The 25,953-nt window shown below is 51.8% G+C and overlaps 2 protein-coding genes and 2 long non-coding RNA genes across 7 annotated transcripts in view; 2 read left to right on the forward strand and 2 right to left on the reverse strand.

The window, feature by feature from the left end:
* The window catches only part of FOXK2 (forkhead box K2), a 78,830-nt gene extending 68,098 nt beyond the window's left edge, over window positions 1-10,732 (forward strand). For 2 of the 3 annotated variants that reach the window (XM_028837038.2, XM_077973426.1), the window contains 2 exons: window positions 242-451; window positions 9,675-10,732. In XM_028837038.2, the coding sequence (XP_028692871.2) occupies window positions 242-451; window positions 9,675-9,871 (407 nt within the window). In that variant the 3' untranslated portion in view covers window positions 9,872-10,732. The remainder of the gene's footprint in view (window positions 1-241; window positions 452-9,674) is intronic. The other variant, XM_028837039.2, reaches the window with a different exon arrangement.
* A 575-nt stretch (window positions 10,733-11,307) lies between these two features.
* Window positions 11,308-23,858, reverse strand: LOC114673232 (uncharacterized). Of its 2 annotated transcripts, none has more exons than XR_013407536.1 (7): window positions 23,641-23,858; window positions 23,145-23,360; window positions 20,943-21,091; window positions 20,141-20,238; window positions 14,620-14,845; window positions 13,192-13,422; window positions 11,308-12,664 (listed from the first exon to the last, which is right to left on the reverse strand). It is a non-coding gene; the product is annotated as an uncharacterized LOC114673232 (long non-coding RNA). The 2 variants fall into 2 exon arrangements; XR_013407537.1 differs by having other exon boundaries at window positions 11,308-12,805.
* LOC144336101 (uncharacterized) lies at window positions 22,097-24,381 on the forward strand. The gene is made up of 2 exons (XR_013407551.1): window positions 22,097-22,355; window positions 22,556-24,381. It is a non-coding gene; the product is annotated as an uncharacterized LOC144336101 (long non-coding RNA).
* WDR45B (WD repeat domain 45B) overlaps window positions 23,986-25,953 on the reverse strand; it is a 34,378-nt gene continuing 32,410 nt past the window's right edge. Inside the window, exon 10 of the mRNA XM_028837040.2 lies at window positions 23,986-25,464. Within this exon, the coding sequence (XP_028692873.1) occupies window positions 25,358-25,464 (107 nt within the window). The 3' untranslated portion in view covers window positions 23,986-25,357. The remainder of the gene's footprint in view (window positions 25,465-25,953) is intronic.

Consider the following 25,953-nt stretch of genomic DNA (forward strand, 5'->3'; position numbering starts at 1 on the left):
TGTTAGCCAGGATGGTCTCGAATTCCTGACCTCGTGATCCGCCCATCTCGGCCTCCCAAAGTGCTGGGATTACAGGCTTGAGCCACCGTGCCTGGCCTGCTCATCCTTTTCTAATTTGCCATTTGTTTTAGAGACATTTTCTAGCAGGTGTGGTAGCCATCTGACTATTATGTTTTAAACTGGCAAGATTTTTATTTGCTTTCCAGTAATATTAGTGTCGTTTCTTTCCTTTTAATTTCAGTGAAAGTAGAACCTGTCCCCGCCATTGGCCACGCCACGCTTGGCACTGCTAGCCGGATCATTCAGACGGCACAGACCACCCCGGTCCAGACGGTGACCATAGTACAACAGGCACCTCTAGGTCAACACCAGCTACCAATAAAAACTGTCACACAGAACGGCACTCATGTGGCATCAGTCCCCACTGCGGTCCACGGCCAGGTGAACAATGGTAAGACATGCCGGTCTGTGGCTCCCGCGGGTGGGGAGCAGAGACCCTTCTCACTCGGGGTTTTGGTTCTGACTGTAACGATTTTAACTTTTGTCTGAGGAAATATTTGCATTTCGAAGCTGCAGGAAATCTAGTAATGCTATAGGAAGTGGTCATGGAGTCGGCTGTCATGGGATTCCCGTTGGAGGACCTGTCTGAAAAGAGATGAGGGTTTCTAATACCTTGAGAGAGAAAAATATTCTCGCCTTCTGTAGATTTCCTGGGTGTGGCCTGGAAGCAGCCTGAAATGGCGGAAGGCTGTGGCCCGCCAAGCTCCTGTGTGGAACCGCCACCCGTCTTGTCACTTGGCCTCGCGCGTCCTGCGGCGGGGCTGTGTTGCTGAGGGTGGGAGAAGGGCTGCTTTTCTGTGCGCTCTGCCCTGAACGTCCGTCGGAGGCCCGTGCACAGAAAACAAAGCGGAGACAGCAGAACGTCCGCGCCGACACCAGGCGATCTGCCTTCGCCCTGCGCTGCGCAGTGTGGAAAGGGCGGGAGTCCCTGCCAGCTGCCGAGTCAACTCTGGCGTTGGGGCCTGGCCCAGGTGTGGGCTCCCGCTGCTCTGGGTCGGGTACACGCGGGCTGTGGGCGGCTGCGCTGGCTGATCCTGCCGCTCGCAGGCTCTCAAGCAGGCAAATCCAAAGCTACCAACTAAAACTGTCTCTGTGCCCACGACACACTTTCTCTGAAAGAGGGTGAAGGTCAGAAGGGCTTTCTCACGAGTTCGAATCCTTATGGAATGTTAGGAACAGAGACCTGGAAACCTGCAGGTGCCTCCTACTCTGACTCAGCACCACCCTGCCTCTCCCCAAATTTATGAAAGAACAAGGTCTGGAACCTTCTCTGGGGAAGACTAACTACCTGAGGGTTTTTGTTTTTAAGTAACAGCCACATGTGCTGCCTGTAGATAGAATGCGAAGTTTGCAGTCATCAGTTACCTGTTTGAATGCCTTCGTCCCCAAGCCCTGTGTCTCGTCCTCTTCTCTGTGGGTAACTGTGGCTGTCATGCTCTAAGGTGACAACCTGGTGGCACTGCAGGTAGCTGGGAGGAGACGGGCGCTGGGAGGGGGCGGGCGCTGGGAGGGGGCGGGCGCTGGACGCTGGGAGGAGGCGGGCGCTGGGAGGGGGCGGGCGCTGGGAGGGGGCGGGCGCTGGACCCTGGGAGGAGGCGGGCGCTGGGAGGAGGCGGACCCTGGGAGGGGGCGGACCCTGGGAGGGCAGGCAGTTGTCTTTCTGGTCTCAGTCATTCTTCCCAGTCTTAAGACGGCGCAGGCCTGGTGATGCCCAGACTTGATATGTGTCAGAATCACCCAGAAGGCTTGGCTTGTTAAGAGGCCAGAGTGCTGCGTTCCCCAGAGTTCCCGACTAGGCACATCTGATGTGGGGCCCAAGAATGTGCATTTCTGAAACATTCCAGGTCTGCCTAGAGCCACCGGTGCAGGTCAGAGGCCTTCTGGGTCCACCTCTCTTAGAAGCAGTTTGAAAAACTGTATCCCGGCCTGGTGCGGTGGCTCACGCCTGTAATCCTAGCACTTTGGGAGGCCGAGGTGGGTGGATCACTTAAGGTCAGGAGTTTGAGACTAGCCTGACCAAGATGGCGAAACCCCGTCTCTACTAAAAATACAAAAATTAGCCGGGTGCGGTGGCTCACGCCTGTAATCCTAGCACTTTGGGAGGTCATGGTGGACGGATCACGAGGTCAGGAGATCGAGACCAGCCTGGCCAACATGGTGAAACACTGTCTCTACTAAAAAAAAGACAAAACATTAGCTGGGCACGGTGGCGGGTGCCTGTAGTTCTAGCTTCTTGGGAGGCTGAAGCAGGAGAATCGCTTGAACCCGAGGGTGGAGGTTCCAGTGAGACGAGGTCGCACCACTGCACTCCAGCCCAGGCGACCGTGCGAGACTCCGTCTCAACAACAACAAAAAACTGTATCCCTTTTGTGTTTTTAAGTTATCCGAAATAATTTTTCACTATTGAAAATATTGATGTTTTAAAATAAAGCTTTTATGGGATTATTTTCAGTGTACTACTGGACTCCAAATACAGACGTCGTGAGTTGTCCACTCACCTGCACGTGGACACACAGGCAGGAGTGGCCCAGATCCTCCCTCGTCCGGGGCCTGGTCTTTCCATCTCATGTTCCCCCACAGGCTTTGTACGAGTCACGTACTTCAGGCTTAAATTTTTTTTTGTTTTTTTGTTTTGAGACGGAGTCTCGCTCTGTCCACCAGGCTGGAGTGCAGTGGCGTGATCTCGGCTCACTGCAAGCTCTGCCTCCTGGGTTCACGCCATTCTTCTGCCTCAGCCTCCCGAGTAGCTGGGACTACAGGCGCCCGCCACTGGACCTGGCTAATTTTTTGTATTTTTAGTAGAGACGGGGTTTCACCGTGTTAGCCAGGATGGTCTCGATCTCCTGACCTCGTGATCTGCCCACCTGGGCCTCCCAAAGTGCTGGGATTACAGGCGTGAGCCACCGTACCCGGTGTCAGTGATCTTTGAACAAAAACGTTTTAAATGATCTGTTATTGGGAATGGTTCTCTGTTGATTTGGTTGAAACCTTTGACTAAGAAACAACTCGGTTCGAGAAAGGATTTTTTCAGGAAATCATAATTTGGGTTCCTAGCACGACTTTTTTCTTTTCCTTTCCTTTCCTTTTTTCGAGACGGAGTCTTCCTTTGTTGCCCAGACCGGAGTGCAGTGGCACGATCTCGGCTCATTGCAACCTCTGCTGCCCGGGTTCAAGCAATTCTCCTGCCTCAGCCTCCCGAGTAGCTGGGATTACAGGCGTGCGCCACCACGTGGGGCTAATTTTTTTTGTATTTTTAGTAGAGACGGGATTTCACCATGTTGGCCAGGTTGGTCTCTTGAACCCCTGACCTTGTGATCCACCCACCTTGTGATCCTCCCAAGTGCTGGGATTACAGGCGTGAGCCACTGCGCCCGGCGTTTTGTTGTTGTTGTTGTTGTTGTTGTTGTTTTTGTTATTTTTTAGGCAAGATCTCACTCTCACCAAGGCTGGAGTGCAGTGGCGTGATCTCACTGCTTCATGCAGCCTCCTGTGCTCAAGCAGTCCTCCCACAGCAACCTCCTAAGTAACTGGGACTACAGGCATGTGGCACCACACCTGGCTAAATTTTTACATTTTTTAATACAGAGTCTCACTCTGTTGCCCAGGCTGGACTCAAACTCTTGGTTTCACACAGTCCTCCCACCTTGGCCTCTCAAAGTGCTGGGATCACAGATGTGAGCACCACGCCCAGCTGGCCCCAGTATTTTCTATTACTGCTTTCATACTCCATCCCAGAGTTTTCATCCCCAAAGCCAGTGCCCAATTGAGCAGATGAGAGAGGCTGTTGAGGGAGAGGAGGTGGCAGATGGGCTTTAAGAAAGACTTCACTACCAAGTGGAGATTCTGGAAATGCTTTTCCTTAAAACAGGTCAGCTCTAGCCTGGATGCCAAACACCCGGCATGGGGGGTCGCGGCTTTGGCCTCTGGTGTTTTTGTTTTTCTGTTTTGTAAGAGGTGTCTCGCCATGTTGCCCAGGCTGGTCTCGAGCTCCTGGGCTCAAGCAGTCTGCCCACCTCAGCCTCCCAAAGTGCTGAGATTACAGGATGAGCCACCGCCTCCAGCCAGAACATCTTTTCATGTACTTTATGGTTGGTTGTATTTCTTCTTCGAAGAAATGTTTTTTCAAATCCTTTGCCCATCATTTAATTGGGCTGTTTGTCTTTTTGTTGTGACATTTGTAGTTCTTTATGCATATGTAGAGATTTCAGGCCCTTTCAGGCATGTGGGTGCACCTCAGAGACACTGCGGGGTTGGATCCAGACCACTGCAAAAAACGAATACTGCAGTAGAGCTGCCAGTCACGTGAAGCTTTTGGGTTCCTACTGTATTAAGCAATTATGTTGATACTGTATTGTGGGTAATATATTACCCCAAGGTAAATTTAGTATTTTTACTGAAGGATTATGTGGATGTGGCCAAGTTTTCTGACCTAAGCATGGGGTTAGACTGTCACGTGCAGGGAGGAACTGCACAGGCTGCCTGAGACTCCCCCGGGGCACCAGAGGGGTCACCACCACGGGCAGAGAGGCCGAGGCCAGGGACCTGCCCTAAGGCTGTTTCCAGGAGCGCTTTTCTGCCCTGGTGCCCTCGTCACGCCCCGAGACTGTGCACACGTGGGGGCTGTTTCCAGGCGCACTTTCTGCAGTCAGTCTGTGTGGCAGGGCCCCCGTCCGACTCCTGCAGCCTCATCGAGTCTCCCACTCAGGTGTTGCTCCTCCAACTTTGTTCTTTTTAAAAATCGCTTCAGCCATTCTAGGTCCTTGGCATTTCCATGTGAACTGTAGAATTCTACACCAAGCCTGCTGGCGTCTGGATTGGGACGGTGTTGAATCCAGAGTGTGTGGCAGCGTTGGCAGAGCCCCTCTTCCTTTGATCTCTGCCCATCTGCTTGATTCCATGTTTGTTTTATTCCACGGACCACCCCCTCCCATCTTCTCAGCTACTTCGGGTTCCATTTCATGGAAATTCCTGAGTCCTCCTGGGCTTGTTAAGGTGATGCGTACAAATTAAAGTCCCTGGGGTTGTCAGGCGTGGCAAGAGCTCCTTGTGCTCAGAGCTCTCACGGAACACAGAGCAAGCCTGTCTAGATAGAGTTCAGCCGGTGAGGGGCAGGGGCTGGTGAAGACGGCTGCGCCTCTGTGTGTGCTCAGGGCCACCACGTCCTGAGCCAGGACTCCCTGGGCCACGCCTATGTCCACGCAGCTCACGTGGGCCCAAGGTGCTCATACATCACGCTCCTTGTCCAGGATGGTCCTTTCTGGCACCGTGTGGTCCTCAGTGCACACCCGAGTTTGCAGAGCTTTCGGGATGGAGCCTTCTGCCTTGTTTAGCTTGTTTAGATTAACAGAGCTCAGTGCCTTCCCAAGAGAGCACGTGGGGGCCTCATTAGGAGCATCTGCCGAGCTCGCCTGCGCGTTCCTTCTCCGCCCCTCTTGTGGTCAGCCCACCACGGTGCTGCAGGGCTAATGGCCGCTCCCTCGCCAGCTCCAGCGCCTCCAGGGCTCTGCCGCCTGTAGCCTTCCTTACGTGTTCTCCACCTCCCTCAGCACCTCTGCTGAGACCTCTGTCTTCAGGGCCGGGCATGTTAGCACAGCCCTGCTGCTGGGTTACAGGGGTTCATGTGGGGTCCCCATGTGGTGGGGCACCTCGCGACAGAGGCTCTCTGAGGGCAGGGCTGGATGGATGAGAGTATTTAAGTGTCACCATTTCTTTTTTCTTTTTTTTTTTTGAGATGGAGTTTTGCTCTTGTTGCCCAGGCTGGAGTGCAGTGGCGTGATCTCGGCTCACTGCAGCCTCCGCCTCCTGGGTTCAAGTGATTCTCCTGCCTCAGCCTCCCGAGTAGCTGAGATTACAGGCGCCACCACCACGCCCGGGTAATTTTGTATTTTTAGTAGAGACGGAGTTTCACCATGTTGGCCAGGCTGGTCTCAAACTCCTGACCTCAGGTGATCCACCCGCCTTGGCCTCCCAAAGTGCTGGGATTACAGGCGTGAACCACTGCGCCCGGCCGCCCAGTTTCTTTTCACTCCAGGCCTCTCACTGCTGTGCTCTAATTGAGATAGAATAATTGTGCACGTGTGCAGGGCGCGGCGACGTTTGGAAGCGTCCGGCTCCTGGTAATCAGCACAGCCATCATCTCGTTTACCGTTTCTAAGTGTTGGGACCTTCGGTATCCTGGCTGTTTGAAACTCTAGTGTTGACTCTCATCGCCTCGCAGTGCTGCAGACCACTAAACTTAGTCCTCCTGTCTGGCTGTCATTTCTAGTTTTATGTCTTGTTAAACGTTATTTATTTTTTATAGAGATGGGGTTTTGCTGTATTGTCCAGGCTGGTCTCAACCTCCTGGCCTCGAGGGACCTGCCTGCCTCGGCCTCCCTTGGGATTGCAGGCGTGGGCCACTGTGCGTGGCCTACGCCACTTAGATTCTCTGGGTCATTCAGTCACCCTGAGTCCTGGTGAGGGTGAGGCTCTCTGTGGGGTGACTCAGTTGTGTTGTGCTGCTGTGACACAACACCCAAGATGGAGTAATTTATCATGGGCAGAAACGGATTGGCTTGCAGTTCTGGAGGCTGGCACGGGCCGTCTTCCTGTACGCTCACGTGGTGGTGGGGCCAAGGCGTATTCACCCTTTCACAATGAACTCACTTCTGGAATCGTGAACCTGTCCCTTGGTGACAGCATTAAGCTATTAGTGAGGACAAAGCCTTCATGGTCATGTCACCTGCAGATGCCACCTCTTAATTAGGCTGCGTGGGCAAGTGAGTTGTGTTTCAAGAGACAAACGCCCACATCACAGCAGTGACCTCGTCTCTTTCGGGGTATTGGTTCTTGTCAGACACTGGCCGTGACTTGCATCTGGGTGCGTGTGTGCCTCTCCGTGGGGCCACCCTGCTGTCAGGCGCCAGGAAACCAACGTCAGGGAATGTGGGGGTCTCCCTGAGAGGCTGCCGAGTCAGCGCGGCTCCTCTGGGTCACATGGGTGGGCTCAGCGGCCTCCGGTGCCTTCCCCAGGCCTGGAGCCTCCCCTGCCCTCTGGTGGGCTCCAAGCCTCTTCCTCAGCCCAGCCTCCTGCTGTGCGGCCGCTGCGCTTTCTGGAAGCTGAGCAGCTGCTTGTTTTTTGTTTTTTTTTTTTTTGAGACCGAGTTTCTTTGTCACCCAGGCTGGAGTGCAATGGCACGATCTCGGTTCACTGCAAGCTCCGCCTCCTGGGTTCAAGCAATTCTCCTGCCTTAGGCTTCTGAGTAGTTGGGACTATAGGCCCAGCTAATGTTTTTGTATTTTTTTTTTTTGAGACGGAGTCTCGCTCTGTCGCCCAGGCTGGAGTGCAGTGGCACCATCTTGGCTCACCGCAGCCTCCGCCTCCCGGGTTCACGCCATTCTCCTGCCTCAGCCTCCCGAGTAGCTGGGACTACAGGCGCCGCCACCATGCCCAGCTAATTTTTTGTATTCTTTAGTAGAGACGGGGTTTCACCATGTTAGCCAGGATGGTCTCCATCTCCTGACCTCATAACCTGCCCACCTCAGCCTCCCAAAGTGCTGGGATTACAGGCGTGAGCCGCCGTGCCCGGCCATGTTTTTGTATTTTTAGTAGAGATGGCATTTCACCGTGCTGGCCAGTTCGAGACTAGTCTTGAACTCCTAACCTCAGGTGATCCACCCGCCTCAGCCTCCCAAAGTGCTGGGATTACAGGTGTGAGCTACCACATCTGGCCTCTTGGTCATCTTTTATGTGTAAATTCATCCTCTGCTATTTCTGTTGCTCAGGGGTGGAAAGGAGAGGGGAACCCAATAAAGTCACATCCACACTGTTGACAGGAGTTCGGCTTCCAGGCAGCGCACATCTGTGACCTCAGGGCCATGTCCCGAACTCCAGAATGGGGCTCTGACCGCCGAGACCCGCTGCCACTGGGTCCCTGTTTGCTGCTTGACTCTCTTCGGAGCCCAGTGTTGACTCCCGCTCTTTGTGGCTGCCCCGGCTACCGGGCCATGTGTGTTCCCTACCCACGAGGAGCTGGCCATGCATCTGGCTGAGCTCACATCCGCTCTGCTGGGGAAGAGCTGAGGGCGGAGGTCGGTCCCTGACCAGCCAGCATCCCTGCAGTAGGAGGCGGGTGTTGCCCACGCCAGTGCCTGTGGTCTGAGGGGGCTGGCCCTTGCTAGACAGGTGGGGGAGTTCCCCTCCCACACCTCTGGGCACCAGGGCAGGGCGCACTGTGTGTGCTGCGTTTGCCGTTGGGTTCAGGTACTGCCTGGTAGGCCTGTCTGCTCTGAGCCTCCCGGGACAGCCTGAGGGGCTGCTGTACAGCTGCGTTGGGGCCCCCCGGGGGTGTGTTTGTGCTCCCATCCTGGGTGCTCCGAGTTGGTCTGAGGTTAGAGAAGTGCAGTGAACGGTGTGTGCGCAGCCTGGGGCTGGGGCCTGCTTCCGAGAGCATCTCGGGGCCCCCTGAGACGTGCCCTCCGGGGAGGTGATGGCGCCTTCCAGAAATGCTGCCGCCCACACGGAGGAGACTGGCCTGTGCCGGAAGCTGGAGGTGGTGGGGTCCCGTTGGCACTTGGGGGATGAGAGTGCCCCAGAGAAACAGCCCAGGGGGCGGCGTGGAGTCGTGTAGAGTCTGTGGGATCTGCCCACTCTGCTGTGGACCTGCCAAGCTCAGCATCTGCGGATCCGACCCAGGGAAAGAGTCGGTGCTGGGGGCGGGGGCGGTGTTGGGGGAGTCGGTGTTGGGGGGAGTCTGTGTTGGGGGAGTCGGTGTTGGGGGAGCTGGTACTGGGGGAGTCGGTGTTGGAGGGGGTCAGTGTTGGGGGGAGTCGGTGTTGGGGGGGGTCAGTGTTGGGAGGGGCCAGTGCTTGGGGGGTCGGGGGGTCGGTGCTGGATTTTCAAGAGTCCAGAGACCATCCAGGGCAGAGTGTTTCCCTCAGAGGACGTCAGTCTTTTCTTAGTCCTTCACCTGATCGGATGAGGCCCACTCATGGCAGTCAGCTGATTTACTCAGAGCTGCCTGATTTAAACGTTAATCTCATCTAAAGAAGTAACTATACAGAAACCTCCAGAGTCATGGTTGACTGAAATCTGGGCACTGTGGCTCAGCCAGGCTGGCACGTAACATTACCCATCGCATGTCAGTTGGAAGCTTGGCCTTTGGAATTAACTCATGAGAAACTCTGGTGCTTCTCTCCTATGGGACAGGTGCAGCCCTGCTCCTTTCTGTGTGGAAACGGTCCAGGAGCATCTCATGTGGGTGGTGGGCGAGGGCAGGGCCTCTGCGTGAGGGAGAGCAGCGGCAGCCACTCCTTCGCAGAGCCAGCAGGGCTGTCTGCCCCAACCATTACTGGACTCAGCCTTTCTCCCCCAGCAGTGACATCAAAATTGCCTGTTTATAGGATATAACAAAGATGATGCCAGCCGTTAATAAAAATGTCCGCTAATCAGGCAGTTAACCTGCTGCAGTTTTTTGGGATCCCAAGGGCCCAGCCCAGGCTCCTGTGCCCTTGGCCACCGTGGGCCAGTCCCTGGGGGCTTGTGGGAGCCTCAGCGGGCCTGGGAGTGCCAGGACCCTTAGAGGGCGAGGGTTCATCTGAGACCATGGGGTTCTGACTCCTTCGTGTCATTTCAGCAGCAGCGAGTCCTTTGCACATGTTGGCAACACACGCATCCGCCTCGGCCTCCCTGCCCACAAAGCGGCACAGCGGTGACCCGCCGGAGCAGCCCGAGCTGAAGCGGGTCAAGACAGAAGACGGCGAGAGCATTGTCATTGCCCTGAGTGTGGACGCACCCCCAGCTGCCGTAAGGGAAAAGGGTGTCCAGAACTAGCGGCTGGGAGAGCTTTTCTTTAACAATATCAACTTTGTGGTGCCAAAAGGAGACGTGGCCTCCCGCCAGCACTCGGGGTGCAGGGCCCTGTGGTTGGACTTCACCTCCCAGCACTGAAAACACAAAACCCAGGTGGCCTTAACACTCCTTAATGTAAAGACAGAAGTCACACTTGAGCAAAATCCACACACAACAAAACCTGATTTGGGAGAGTCGCCACTGAGTACCTGCTGGGCTGCCTGTGGGCTCCGCTCTTCCCTACAAGTGAAACTGTCCTCCCACGAGGACCGGGCAGCACTGTGTGAGGACGGCATAGTCAGCACCTACTGTGAGTGGCTCTCCCAGGACTGGGCCCTCAGGATCCACCAGGCAGCGGAGACGTGTGGAATTAGAGTATTTTGAGATGTCCTTTCTTTACAAAATGATGGGGTCTTGGGCATTTCACATCACTCCATTTCTCCTCAGACTTTCGGAATCACACAGGCCCTTTCCGTGGATTTCATTTGGGGAAAAAACAACGTAGTTTTGTTTTTGTTTTCAGCCTATGGAATGATTTCCTTTTGTCTGTCTTGTTAAAGTTCAGATGAAGCTACTTTGGCATCTGCACATTTCCGTGTTACAGCAGCTGCCTGATGAATTTTATCCACCTCCATTTCAGCGTGTGGCTCGCATGGACAGGTGGACGGACATTGTGGCCACATGGAACCCTGAGAACCCAGGGATGAGCTGGTGCCGGGAAGGAACTGCCGGGACTCACCGAGCTGCACTTAACTGTTCTCTTTCTGGCGACTTTTTGTTGTTTCTTTGTGTTGACTTTGTCCCTGGCAAAATTTTCCACTCTAAGTAAAATAAGTCTCCTAAGTATTGTGTATGTTTAAAACGACAGAACCATTTCTACTTAATTTGGAAAAAAAGATTCAGTCTTTTATCACAGGCCCTTTTGAAACTCAGATCCCAGGTCTCTCCGTGGTATGTTTGTATTTGGGGTGTCACCCCCGGCTCTGGGCGCCCTCTGACCCGCCGTGCACTCCCCACCTTCGGTGAGTGGCTGCCATGGTGGAGCGGGGTCTGAGCCACGTCCTTCAGGGGACGTCCGGGGCATTTCCTGTTTTGTGGTAGGAAACCTCCCTGACTTTTCAGAACTGAACCCAATCCTGAGGCTGACTCCTCTACAGAAAATGAGAGGGGGGGAGGGGGGTGAGGGAATGAGTGGGAGGTGCCCGCACCTCCTCGCCCGGCTCCTCAGGAAGAAACCGCGCGCCCTTCCCGATTGTGCTGGCCGAGGGCCACGGCCTCAGCCTGATGCTGAGCTTTTTAATGTCATCATCGTAACATTATTTATTTAAATGTAGTTATTTTGGTATTTAATTTTTTTTTTTTTAGAGAGGAAAAAACCTGTATTTTCGTGGTGGGATGAAATGGCTCAGAATGGTATCTTTAGGCAATTTTAAACCATTTATTATTTACATAAAGACCAAATATGGTGAATCTGTTCCGTGAATTGTGTCGGCCCTCAGCGTGGGGCTGTAGCAGCGTCACTGTGGTGACAAACATTGAAAGGCATGAAATCACTGCACACTAGCTGGATGATAACTCAGCCATGTAAGAAATAAAAGTGAAACCGTCACGTGACTGAGACCGTGTGTGTGACCGCAGCAAATCGCAGCGTGTGGATGGATCAGAGACCCTCAGTGCAGCTGTCTGCATCTTCCAAGCACTTTACAGATACCTTGGAATGTATATTTTTGTCTTACTCAGAAGGTTTGCAGTTTGTAAGATCATTAGGATTCTGCTGTATCCTGTGTGTGGAGTCAGGTCCCTCCATAGAGGGCTGCAGCTCTGTAGGTCACAGCCGATGGGGTTCTCTGACAGGAGACCAGCTCTCGAGCTCTGAGTCAAGGAACAGCTAGGTCACCGGGGAGCTTGGCGTGGACATCAAGCAAATGCATCGTATGTTCCCTTGGAGACGTTTTTACGCAGCTGTGTATGTTACTATCCAGGAGTCGGGGGTGGACTTTCCCATGTGAGCTCAGTCCATAAACTGGTTACTTCTGATCCTGGAACGTAGACTTGGCTTGACAGGTCTGGATCTGTTTCTCCTGGGATCACAGGTAAGGAAAACGCCCAACTGTCAAATGGTAAAGAACGGAGGAGGGTTTGTTTGTTTTGTTTTGCTGTAGGCACCACTCTGCACCTTGAGGCCAGACTGAAGTGTGCCTGTCACAGACGGGAAGGCGCTACTGTCCCCTCCTCACTGCCGCTCGCTTGGCTTTTTCATTGGTACGTAGGGATTTAGGAACATCGAGGCGAGAGCAGTAACAAAACCATAGACGAGCAGACTGCCACAGCCCGGGTTTTCTTGCCAGTCTTTAAGGCACTGTTTCTAAATCTGGAACTTAGCTCTGAACCTCCAGGAACTCGAGCACGGCAAGGGTTACTGAGCTGCTGTGGCCCCTGGTGCTGGAGCTGCGGCACCTTCGGGAGAGGTCCGGCGTCATCCCCAGCTGCGTTGCTGTGAACTCCCAGCTCTCCACTGTGTTCCTCAGTGTCTTATTTTCAGGAAGTCTCTTTGACCTTTGCCCAACTTCTGAGCTCCTCAGGGACTAGAAACAATTTTAGTAGCTTTGCCCTGAACCAAACAAGACAACAAAAGGGAACTCCCGCATGACCCACGTCACGTGGTGCCCTCGGAGTGTGTGCGGCAGGTCCTCGGGTTGCTCCTCTCGCTTCAGTAGAGTGCGCTGTGGACAGCTGATCTCCTTCAGTCGTCTACCCACTTCCGTCAGTGTCCTCCTAGAATAACAGTAGTTGGTCATCAATGGCCCTTCAGTCAGTCTGCCCACTTCCGTCACTGTCCTCTGCTAGAATAACAGTAGCTGGTCATCGTGGCCAGAAGGGGGATGCGGGCAGTTGTCAGGACTTGCGGTTTCTGTGCTGTGTGACACAAGGAGATAAGTGACAATCTTAGTCCTAACGTCCACTATTCTAGAAAGTATAGTGGTGATTTATGTGCAAAGATTTGAAATTTTAAGAGTACCAAGTTCCTGAAATTCAATAAAATATTTTTATTAATTTTAATGGAATGCAGAGTATCATTTTCATTTTGCTAGACTTTTCTTTTTAACTTCATGCTCTCTTCTGAGCACACTGGAGGCCTAGCACATTGGAAGAACTCACCAGGGAGCTGCACTGAAGACCAGCAGTGTAGGCCCCACCAGCGGGACGGCGTGTTGAGTGTGCAGGCGGAAAAGGCGCTGTGTTACGGGCAGTGGTAACAGGGTCTTGATGGTTTATCTATGATATCGGAGTTTTAAAGTTACCTGGAGATCGTGGCTGTCACTGTTTCTTCTGCAGACTTTCTCTCCAACCTGAGGATGAAGATCACTGCAAAGCACCTTGAGGTACATTTTCTCAGGAAGTGAAAAAGCAGCTCGTGGCCGGGCGCGGTGGCTCACGCCTGTAATCCCAGCACTTTGGGAGGCCGAGGTGGGTGGATCACGAGTTCAGGAGATCGAGACCATCCTGGCAAACATGGTGAAACCCCGTCTCTACTAAAAATACAAACAATTAGCTGGGCGCGGTGGCGGTGCCTGTAGTCCCAACTGCTCGGGAGGCTGAGGCAGGAGAATGGCGTAAACCCGGGAGGCAGAACTTGCAGTGAGTGGAGATGGCGCCGCTGCACTCCAGCCTGGGCGACAGAGTGAGACTCCGTCTCAAAAAAAAAAAAAAAAAAAAAAAGAGAAACCAGCTCTTCTGAAGACGTACTTAGTATTCAAGTACAGGAACACTTTGATCTTTCAGCCCCTGAAAATCGGGTGTGGATTGCTAATGTCTGGAATTGTGAGGACATTATCAGCACTCACCAGGGCAGCAGAGGGAAGAAATCATGCTGAAAATGACACAGCTAAATGATGTTCACGGACAGTTCATAATGGAGTGTTTTGTTCCTTACACTGATCCCCTAATTTAAAACAGTTCATATTGGCATAAAACAACTGTTTGTCACACCCTGCGAGACTCTCTTCCGGCAGGGGTGAAGCAGTCGTTTGTAATCTGTTTCTGCCAGGCCTGTGTCTGCAGTGCACCCGGGCTGTGTTCATGGGTGCTGGGAAATGGGCACTGTTTGTTGCCCCCTTTCTGAGCCATGTCCACAGCAACACAAAATGAGAATTCAGAGTGGGTCTTGGGTGACCTCTGATGACTAAACTGGCCACAGAGGTCCCCGCGGGCTCCTCCACCCTGTCTCTCCTAGGGGTTGTGACTGTGGACCCAACAGAGCAACTATCTCAGTCCTACAGCAAGTCACCCGTATGTAACACAGAACAGGCAGACCACAGCCGGGACAAGGACCGGTGTGACGGGTTTTTCCTGGGTTCTCCCCTCCCGTTGCTGGGCCTAGTCCACTGCTGAGCCTAGTCTGGGGTAGTCTATCAGAACCACACATTAGGGATGAACATTAGAATCTCCAAGAGAAGCCCCCTTCCCTCTCCTCCTGGGCAGAGAAACTCCTGCAAGCTGCAGCCCTGCAGACACGACTCCCACAGAACCCGTCACTCTGACGAGAGGAACTGGGAAACGGCTGCTCTAGTCCAAAGAGCGTGAGGGAAATCCCTGCTCCACTTTGGCCCCAGGCTGGACCTAGTCATAGGAATGGGATCAGCACAGAGAGGCTAAAACCTGGGCTTTTAAATCAAAGGACACAGCAAAGGAGTTAGAGACCCCTAAAGCTCCAAAGGAACGGCACTGACCTGGGGAAAACAGCAAAGGCTGCGTGAGCTCAACTCCTGTGTAGACTGGCCCCTGGGTGAACAGCACAACAGAGACTGGAAAACTAGCCTGACACCAGAGCCACAGCTCCAGCAGGCAGGCTGGCACATGCGGTCGGAACATCCCTGGGTGACCTGCCTGCTGAGACGAAACTCAACATCCTGCAGAGGGTGTTCATGGACGTGGACTCTCCAGGTATCCAAATGTCTAGAATACAAAATTACTAAACGTAAAAAGAGCCAGAAAATTCCAACCCTCAAGTGAAAAGACCAAATGCCAACTCTCACGTGACCCAAATGTTGGAAACATGAGATAGAGCACAGTGATGATAACCATGCTCTGTGAAAAAAGGGCAAATGCTCCTGAAATGAATCAAATACATGAAAAAATTAAGTGAATGAACAGAAAACGTTTGGAAACAAAAATGAACTGGGGCTTGTAGGACAAGACCAAGGGTCGAGTGTGTAAGTCACCAGATTCCTATAGAACAGAGAAACAACGTATACAAACATTTTTAAATAAATATTTTAGTCCGGGCGCGGTGGCTCATGCCTGTAATCCCAGCACTTTGGGAGGCCAAAGCAGGTGGATCACTTGAGGTCAGGAGTTCGAGACCAGCTTGGCCAACATGGTGAAACCCCGTCTCTGCTAAAAATACAGAATTAGCCGGGCGTGGTGGCTCACACCTGTATTCCCAGCTACTTGGGAGGCTGAGGCAGGAGAATCACTTGAGCCCAGGAGGCAGAGGTTGCAGTGAGCCAAGATTGTGCCATCGCACTCCAGCCTGGGAGATAGTGAGACTCTGTCTAAATAAAGATTCATAAAGCTCAGTGAATTCCAATAAGATAATCTCAAGGAAAACCATGTTGAGGCAATAAACTAAACAGATTTTTTTTACCCTGGAAAGCAGCCAAAGACAGTTGACTTATACAGGTTGAGTATTCCTAATCTGAAAATTCAGTAATCTAAAATCCAAAACTTTCTGAGTGTTGACACGATGATCAAAGGAAATATTCATTGGAGCATTTTGGACTTCACGTTTCTGAATTAGGGATGCTGGGCGGGGCATGGTGGCTCATCCCAACACTTTGGGAGGCCAAGGCGGGAGGATCACATGAGCCCAGGAGTTGGAGACCAGCCTAGGCAACTTGGCTGTCTCCACTAGAAATAAGCCAGGCGTGGTGGTGTGTACCTGTAGTCCCAGCTACTCAGGAGGCCCAGGCGGGAGGATCACCTGAACCCAGGAGGTTGAAACTGGACTGAATCGTGATTGCACCACCACAGTCCAGCTTGGGTTATGGGAGTGAGACCTTGTCTCAAAAAAAAACAGGGATGCTGAATTGGAAAGTACATTGCAAATACTCCAAAATAAAAATTTTAAAAATTGCATTCTGAGACTGGGCACGGTGGCTCACACCTGTAATCCCAGCACTTTGGGAGGCCGAGGTGGGCAGATCACAAGGTCAGGAGATCGAGACCATCCTGGCTAACATGGTGAAACCCCATCTCTACTGAAAATACAAAAAATTAGGTGGGTGTGGTGGCGGGCACCTGTAGTCCCAGCTACTCAGAAGTCTGAGGCAGGAGAATAGTGTGAACCCGGGAGGCGGAGCTTGCAGTGAGCCGAGATTGCACCACTGCACTCTAGCCTGGGGACAGAGCAAGGCTCCGTCTCAAAAAAAAAAAAATTGCATTCTGAAAAACTTCTAGTTCTAAGCTTTTCAGATGAGGGATACTCTGCTTGTATACACAAAGGATAACAAATCAGATTAACTACATTTTTCTTTTTTTTTTTTTTGAGACAGAGTCTCGCTCTTGTTGCCTAGGCTGCAGTGCAGTGGCGTGATCTCGGCTCACTGCAACCTCTGCCTCCTGAGTTCAAGTGATTCTCCTGCCTCAGCCTCCCAAGTAGCTGCGATTACAGGCACTCACCACCACGCCCACCTAATTTTTGTATTTTTAGTAGACACAGGGTTTTGCCATGTTGGTCAGGCTGGTCTTGAACTCTGACCTCAGGTGACCCACCCACCTCGGCCTCCCAAAGTGCTAGGATTATAGGCAGGAGCCACCGTGCCCAGCTGACTAGAACATTTTTTAAGGGCTGAAAGGAAATTTTCAATCCAGAGTACTGTATCCACAAAAAATAGGAATATAGGAAAAATAAAGATATTCTTGGATGAAGGAAAACTAAGAATTCTTCACCAGTACAACAGCTCAAAAAGATGCTTAAGGAAGTTCTTCAGGCTAAAACAGGAAACCTGTAACTTCAGGAATGAAAAAAACAAAAATATATCTGAGTGAATATGAGTTCTTTAGAATATGTATGACTTTCACAGCACAAATTTTAAACTGCTCCTTCAGAATGTTTGGTGTATGTAAATATAGAAAAAGTTATGAAAGAGGAAACACAAAGTTTGTAAGTTTTACCACTTCAAACAAAATGTAGCCCTTACTCTGAAGTAGACTGTGAAAGTCAGTTTTTCTATTATCACCCAGTGCAATCACGAATACTGCTTGTCAAGATCAAGTTTAAAAGTCAGTTGGTTAAATTTAAAATGGAAGGTTGAAAAGAATATTAAATAATACAAAAGGCAGCAGAAAAAAGGGAACCAACGTGGAGACGAGAGAGAGGAAATAAAGCGGAAAATAACACGGTGGCCAGCATGGTGAAATCCCGTCTCTACTAAAAATACAAAAATTAGCCGGGCATGGTGGCGGGTGCCTGTAATCCCAGCTACTCAGGAGGCAGAGGTTGCAGTGAGCTGAGATCATGCTACTGCACTCCAGCCTGGGCGGCAGCGAGATACTGTATCCAAAAAAAAGAAAGGTCTAAAATCAATTAAGTTTCCACCTTAAACTAAAGAAGAACAAAGTAAATCTAAAGCAAGCAGGTAACAAAATTGAAAAAGGAAATCAAAATTGAGGGGAAAAAATAAAATCTTATTTTTATTTGTAGAGACGGGTCTTGCTGTGTGGCCCAGGATGACCTCAACCTCCCGGACTTAAGCTCTTCTCCCGCCTTGGCCTCCCAAAGGGCTGGGATTACAGGCATGGGCCACCACACTTGGCCAGTTCTAATTTTGTTTAAAAAAACAGAAAACAGGCTGGGTGTGGTGGCTCATGCCTGAAATCTCAGCACTTTGGGAGGCCGAGGTGAGCAGATCACCAGGTCAGGAGATGGAGACCATCCTGGCTAACACGGGGAAACCCCGTCTCTACTAAAAAATACAAAAAACTAGCCGGGTGTGGTGGCGGGCGCCTGTAGTCCCAGCTACTCGGGAGGCTGAGGCAGGAGAATCGCTTGAAGCCAGGAGGCAGAGGTTACAGTGAGCCGAGACCTCGCCACTGCGCTCCAGCCTGGGTGACAAGCGAAACTGTCTCAAAACAAAACACACAAAGGAACAGGAAACAAGGAGCCACTCACGAGCCCGGGGCAGGGACACGGTGACAGAAACCGTCCTTGAGGAAGCCTGGAAATTGGACTTACTAGACAAACACTTTGTCTTAAATATGCTCAAGGAGTGGAAGGGATCCAGGGACAAAGAAGTATAAGAAATAAGAACAGGGCCGGGCGCGGTGGCTCACGCCTGTAATCCCTGCACTTTGGGAGGCCGAGGCGGGCGGATCAAGAGGTCAGGAGATCGAGACCATCCTGGCTAACACGGTGAAACCCCGTCTCTACTAAAATACAAAAAATTAGCCGGGCGTGGTGGCGGGCGCCTGTAGTCCCAGCTACTCGGGAGGTTGAGGCAGGAGAATGGTGCGAACCTGGGAGGCGGAGCTTGCAGTGAGCCGAGATGGTGCCACTGCACTCCAGCCTGGGCGACAGAGTGAAGACTCCGCCTCAAAAAAAAAAAAAAAGAAGTATAAGAAATAAGAACAGGGCCGGGCGCGGTGGCTCACGCCTGTAATCTCAGCACTTTGGGAGGCCGAGGTGAGCAGATCACCAGGTCAGGAGATCGAGACCATCCTGGCTAACACGGGGAAACCCCGTCTCTACTAAAAAATACAAAAAACTAGCCGGGTGTGGTGGCGGCGCCTGTAGTCCCAGCTACTCGGGAGGCTGAGGCAGGAGAACGGCGTGAACCCGGGAGGCGGAGCTTGCAGTGAGCTGAGATCCGGCCACTGCACTCCAGCCTGGCGACAGAGCGAGACTCCGCCTCAAAAAAAAAAAAAAAAAAAGAAAAGAAACTCAAAATCTAGGACTGAAAAGTAAAATAGCTAAAATAAGAAATTCACTAGAGGAATTTATCAGCAGATTTCAGCAGGCATCAGAAAGCAGCCACGGACTTGAAGGTAGGGTCAATGAAATTACCAGTCTAAGCAGCAGAGAAGAAAAATGCAGGGAAAGTAAACGGTAACGGGCCTATGGGACCATCAAGCATAACAACATATACCTGATGAAATTCCAGAGTAGAGAAAGAGGAAGAAGAAACACTTCAGGAACCCCTGATCAATGAAAACTTCCCTGATTTGATCAAGACATGAATCTGTACGTCCAACAAGCTCAACAAAATCCAAGCAGGAAAAATGCAGAGAGACCCAGAGCTAACCGTATACGTACTCAACAGTGAAAGACTGGAAGCTTTTCCTTTCGGATCAGGAACGAGAATATCTGCCTTCACTACGGCTGGTCGGCGCTGCTGTAAGTCTTAGAGCAACTGAGCAAGAAAGGCAGGCATCTGAATTGGAAGGGGTGATAACTACTTGCAGATGGAATGATTATGTCTAAAAACTTCCACAGAATACACACACACACTCAACCTACTAGAGCCTGACAAATGAATTCAGCAGTGTTGTAGTGTACAAGATCAAGACAAAACTAAGTTGTATTTATATGCACCAGCAATGAACAATCGAAAAGGAAATTAAGGCCAGGCATGGCTTCAATGGATTAAGGCTCACGCCTGTAATCCCAACAGTTTGAGAGGCCCAGGCAGGAAGTTCGCTTCCGCCCAGGAGTTTGATACAAGGCTGGGGCAACCCCATCTCTAAAACCCCCATCTCTAAAACAAAACTATAAAATTAAGAATTAGCCAGGTAGGCCAAGTGCAGCGGCCCACACCTGTAATCCCAGCACTTTGGGAGGCACAGGCAGGCGGATCACCTGAGGTCAGGAGTTTGAGACCAGCCTGGCCACCATGGTGAAACCCCATCTCTACTAAAAATACAAAAAAATTAGCCAGGCGCGGTGGTTCACGCCTGTAATCCCAGCACTTTGGGAGGCCGAGGCGGGCAGATCACAAGGTCAGGAGAACGACACCATCCTGGCTAACATGGTGAAGCCCTGTCTCTACTGAAAATACAAAAAAATTAGCCGGGTGTGACAGTGGGCACCTGTAGTCCCAGCTACTCGGGAGGCTGAGGCAGGAGAATGGTGTGAACCCGGGAGGCAGAGGTTACAGTGAGCCGAGATGGCGCCACTGCACTCCAGCCTGGGCGACAGAGCGAGACTCCGTCTCAGAAAAAAAAAAAAAATTAGCCAGGCGTGGTGATGCATACCTGTAATCCCAGCTACTCGAGAGGCGGAGGCAGGAGAATTTCTTGAATCCGGGAGGCGGACGTTGCAGTGCACTGAGGTTGAGCCACTGCACTCCAGCCTGGGAGACAAAGTGAGACTCCGTCTCAAAAACAAAAAAACATAAATTAGCCAGGCATGGTGGTGCATGCCTATAGTCCTAGCTATTTGGGAAACTGAAGCAGAAGGATCACTTGAGTCCAGGAGGTGGAGAAAGAAAGAAAAGCATGACTGGGCTTGGTGGCTCACACCTGTAATCCCAACACTTTGGGAGGCTGAGGCGGGAGGACTGCCTCAGGCCAGGTGTTCAAGACCAGCCTGGAGAACATAGACAGACACTGTCTCTACAAAACATTAACAGAAATGAGCCGGGCATGGTGGTTTGCGCCTGTAGTCCCCGCTACTCAGGAGGCTGAGGTGGGAGGATTGCTTGAATCCAGGAGACAGAGGTTGCGGTGAGCTGAGATCGCGTCACCACACTCCAGCCTGGAGTGAGACCCTGTCTCAAAAAAAAAAAGAAAAAGAAAAAAGATAGGCAGCTGTCAGTATAAGGTGATAATGGTAAGAATAATGTGAGACATGAAGTTCAAGTCCCTTGTGCAAATATCGAAATTGAGGTAGAACAGTGCCGATTTTCTGGAGTTACACTCTGCTATAAAGGTCAGGACGACACCCTGTTCCACAGTATCTGGCCAGATCCTTGCCTGTTTTTTTCCACACGTCCATGAGAGACTAGGAGATAATTAGCCCTCAGCTCGCATGCCCCAGAAGCGTCGTCAGACTCACCATCTGAAACGTCTTACACGGATGACAGGATTCTGGCTGGCAGCCAGCATGGACAACTCAAGATGGGGCTGCAGGTGTCTGTGGGAGGCTCAGAGCCCATGTCGGGGGATTCGCGGCCTCTGAGACGGTGGCGTTTCTCTTGAACAGAGCTATGAAAGAAACAACATTTCACTAGGTGCCACCTCAGTCTCAAGTCTACATTTGCTTTTGTTAAAACCTGCTGTATGTCTACATTTTGGTGGATGTTGCCTAAGACAAATCATTTTAAAATTAATGCCAAAACCACAAAATCACTAACCTGATCCCTAATTCCAGAATGTGGCAAGGATATAAGCAAAATTAGAAATCAGAATCCTTTATAAATATACATCCAAAAAAAATCCCCAACTATTAAAATTTGTTTAATCCCTGAGACAGTCTCACTGTCAGCCAGGCTAGAGTGCAATGGCACGACCTCGGCTCACTGCAGCCTCTACCTGCCAGGTTCAAGCGATTCTCCTGCCTCACCCTCCCGAGTAGCTGGGATTACAGGCGCCCGCCACCTCGCCTGGTTAATTTTTGTAGTTTTAGTAGAGAGGGTTTCACCATGTTGGTCAGGCTGGTCTCAAACTCCTGACCTCATGTGATCCACCCACCTCGGCCTCCTAAGGTGCTGGGATTCCAGGCATGAGCCACTGTGCCTGGCGAATTCAACGGTATTTACTTAAGGATAACACACCATGACCCAGTGGGCTTTCCCGCAGGACAGCAAGGTTGGCCGAACATTCAAAAGTCAATGTGATGCCACATTAATGAGTGACAGGCAACCGTGATCATCACAACAGATGCAGAAAGTCACTTAACAAAATTAAACAGCCATTCCTAGCGGCAGGCATGGTCACCCCCAAGTGGCTTGTTTGCTTCTCTCGTCCGGGCCCCGCCCATCCTGCCCCAGGGCAGACTCGGAATGCAGTGAGTTCAGTCTCAGCAGCTGCCTAAAACAGAAAGCCCAGATTCCTCGGATGTACAGAATCCGTATCTGCAACACCATCTGCAGTGTTCTCCGTAGAACCCACAGTTACTAGGCAGTGAGGCAAGCGTGTCCCCACTCAGAATAAAGGAAGATCAGGAGGCAGCCTCCGAGAAGACTCAGATGCTGGAATCAGCAGACGAAGATTTTTTTTTTTTTGAGACGGAGTCTCACTCTGTCGCCCAGGCTGGAGTGCAGTGGCCGGATCTCTGCTCACTGCAAGCTCCACCTCCTGGGTTTACGCCATTCTCCTGCCTCAGCCTCCTGAGTAGCTGGGACTACAGGCGCCCGCCACCTCACCTGGCTAGTTTTTTGTATTTTTTAGCAGAGACGGGGTTTCACCGTGTTAGCCAGGATGGTCTCCATCTCCTGACCTCATGATCCGCCCGTCTCAGCCTCCCAAAGTGCTGGGATTACAGGCTTGAAGACACCGCGCCCGGCCAGCAGACGAGGATTTTAAAGCGTGCAGAGTGCATACAAATGGGCAGACACAAGTCATTGCCGTGAATTAGAAACCAGCTTTAGAACTGACAAATGTATCTGAAATAAATGTGGCCAGGTGTGGTGGCTCACGCCTGTAATCCCAGCACTTTGGGAGGCCAAGGTGGGAAGATCGCTTGAGCCCAGGAGGTGGAGGATAACCGTCTCTACCAAAAGAAATTTTAAATAAAAACAGATGTTACATTCAGGTGTGGGGCCGTCCAAGAGTGATCTCTGCAGGTGGAAACACGGGGCAATTTTGCTTACAAATTTGTATTTTTCTATTATGTTATTTTACAAGGAACATTGTGTTTTTTCACTGTATTTTCTGAACCATCTGGAAAAGAAAAATTTTGGTACAAGATTCAAAAATATCATCAACCAAATGCCTCTGACACAACAGAAGAGGTGAGGACTAAGTCACGTGAGAGATCTCCGGCATTCAGGAGCTTGGTTTGGTCGCAGAAAGAAAACACAAATATAACACTCTGGTCACAGAAGGCTGCAGACGGCCAGCGCCCCCAACTACAGTGGTGGGAGGGAGGGGGAGGGGGCCAAGGGTTCACACAGGCGTCACCATCAAACACAGGGTGGGTGTGGGTCAGGGCTGCGTTCCCCAGGGCACAAGCCACCTGTCCCCACTAGACATCCCAGGGCCACGGGGGAGGGAGAGCAGACCAGAAACACAGCCAGCGTCATCCATGCCCACGCACCTGTAAGATCAGACGGGAAAGCTACTGAGTAGGCACCTTCTGAGGCAGTAGCTCTGAAGACCCTTCACACCATGTCCAGGGTACAGGAGGTTCCCGGGGGACGCAGCAGCCCGGCCTTGTCTTCTGTACGGCGCGCTTCCCATCAGTTCCATTTGAAAAGCAGCCTGCTGCGCTCCCGACAGTCCGCCGGCCCGAGGACACTGCGCCCTTGCCGCTCTACAGTGATTTTTAAGAAGCACACGCCTGGGGAGGGCCGGTGCTGCCAGGCCCTCACCACGTTCCTGGTAAACGGGGCTGTCACACAGCCCGGCCGTCCGCATCAGCTCTCGAGAAAGCCCACCCCTCTTGCATGCATTTTCCCCAGCTTCATGTTTATCAACTGGTAATTACGTTCCTACTCCCCCACCCAGAGTCAGATCTCAAGTGTTAGACAAGTCAGGGTGACCCCGGCTCACTTCAAGCTGCCACTTCAACACGCAGGGACATTGCTACTCACAGCCACTCTCCACCTCCGCAGGCAACAGGAGCCTCAGACCTCCCGGAACCACACAGGCCTCCTACAGATGCATTTCCTCCCTCCCTCCTCCAGAAGTGCCCTCCAGGCAGGGGCAGGCCGTCAGCCCCGACAGAGGGAGTGAGGAGGGCAGGCCGTCCCCGCCTCAAGGAGTAAAGCTCTAGGCTCTGCACCCAGTGGCCCTGGCTTCCACCTTGTCCTGTCACAGGCTGGCCCCCCTTCAGTCCCACAGGCTGTTCTGAAACCTACAGTCCAACCAGATTCTCACAAGGGCAACAGCGTTTGGCTTCATAACACACAATTCTATTTCCCATTACAGGTCCAGAGTACAACAAAATTAGTCACTTTTATTTAAAAGAAACATTACAAATAAGTGTGCAAAATTAAACATGATTAAATACACATAAAAGGAACATGCATACTTTACATCAAAATCCACATACAAAGTTAGTTGATTACATGACAGTAACAGTAAAGGAACTGAAGGAACTGGCAAAACCAAGAACTCGCTGCTACGCAGGTTTTATATGTTTGCAATCTGAAATCAAAACCATAAAATAGAGTTTCTTTAACGGGAATTTAAGAAAATTAAATATATATCCCAAGTAGCTGACAATATAGAGCCCATAACCTATTTTAGTTACCAAATGTTAAAAAAAGTTATGTGCCTTTCCTTCCCAAAATGTTAGTGTGTAGCTATTCTTATAAATGAGGGGAGGGGAGACGGTGGACTTGGGGGCTCGGAGGCCAGACCAAGGCATTTCCCTCCACGCCAGCGGGAACTGCAGCGGGCCCTCCCAGACCCTGCTCTGGCAGATGACCCCGACGTGACAGGATGTTTTCCCCCATAACAAATGTTCAAAGTCCGTGCATCACTCTGCTGTTCCCTACACGTAACCGGGAAACAGATTTAACCCAGAATGTAACCAGGAGACCCGCGTCCCTGCCCCGCACACGCCTGAGGTCCGACGGCTCGGCTTCTAGGGTGGCCTGGTGTCTGCCTCGTTCTAATGGCCCCAGCAGAGACGGGGACGCCACACACGGGCACAGATGACCACGCTGCGGGTACGGAGAAGACCACAGGCTGGGCTCACACAAGGGGAACATTCACGCTGCGTTCTCTCTACAGGGTCAGGTCGTTTTTCTTCATGTTCGGTCGGGAGAAGGAATTCCTTTCTCCTTTTCTAAGGCAAGCTGCTGGTGTTCTATTTAAATCTGCTTATAATGTAAGAACTTACGTTTGCACACGTGTTCACTTCCCCACTGCAGACTCAGTCAGAACGATGGAATCTGTTGCAAAAACAAACTTGAACTCGTCCACCCTCTCAGCCCAGTCCCCAGGTCTGTACGGAGCCCCTGTCAGTGTGAGACGCTGTGGAGCCACTGAAGCGAACGTCACAGCTGAACTCATGGGGGCAGCCACGGCCACTCGAGCTGGTCACAGCTGAGCTCACGGGAACAGCCACGGCCACTCGAGCTGGTCACAGCCACTGAGTACCTACGGTGCCTTGATGATGATTCTCTCTTTAATACTGGAAATGGGAGTCCTTAGGAAAGCAGACAACCACATATGGCTTCGAGACCAAGGTCCCTGGGCAGCCCCTCCAGCCCGTGGCCCAGGAGGCCCCTGGGGCGCTGGCACCAGCCCCGAGAGCCTGAAGGCGGCAGGTGGTGGGTGCTGTGGCGCTCCTGGCTGGAGTCACAGCTTGTCATCGGTCATCTCTAGAAACTGCGCGTAGACATCCCGGATGCACTCCCCCTTGGGGTTGAACAGGAATTTGTAGTAGCTGCCGTCTGCACAAATCGCTGGGATAGAAGGAGACCATTTTACCCGTGTTTCTTTCCCCCAAAGTTAAAAGCAACAAGTCCCACTGAGCTGAACTGCAAACAGTCTCTTGGAGCCAGGCAGCTGCTCTGACAGCCCCAAACAGCCCCAAGTCCCCACTGAGTGCACTCGGCACTGTGGCTGGGCGCCCCGACTGTCTTGGGGTGAACATCTAGTCACCTAGTATTGGCTACAGGGTAAGAAACATTCTTTGGTCATCTATACAAACACTGGAAGACCCGTCCCAGTGATTTCCTGGGGAGACTGGAGGGATGGGATGGGGGTTGAAGACATCCCAAATGGCCGTGCAGACCATAAGCGGGACACACTGAGCCCACAGGAGAAATAAGGGGAACTGGGCGGCCATTGGTGCCACAGTGCGGCGGTGGGAATTCTATGGGAAGTTGGGTCCGAGGCTCAGTGGATGTAGCCCAGGTGGGATGGGCTGGGACGTTCCCTCCAGGAAGGAC

Source organism: Macaca mulatta, chromosome 16, assembly GCF_049350105.2.
Source record: "Macaca mulatta isolate MMU2019108-1 chromosome 16, T2T-MMU8v2.0, whole genome shotgun sequence".
NCBI lineage: Eukaryota > Metazoa > Chordata > Mammalia > Primates > Cercopithecidae > Macaca > Macaca mulatta.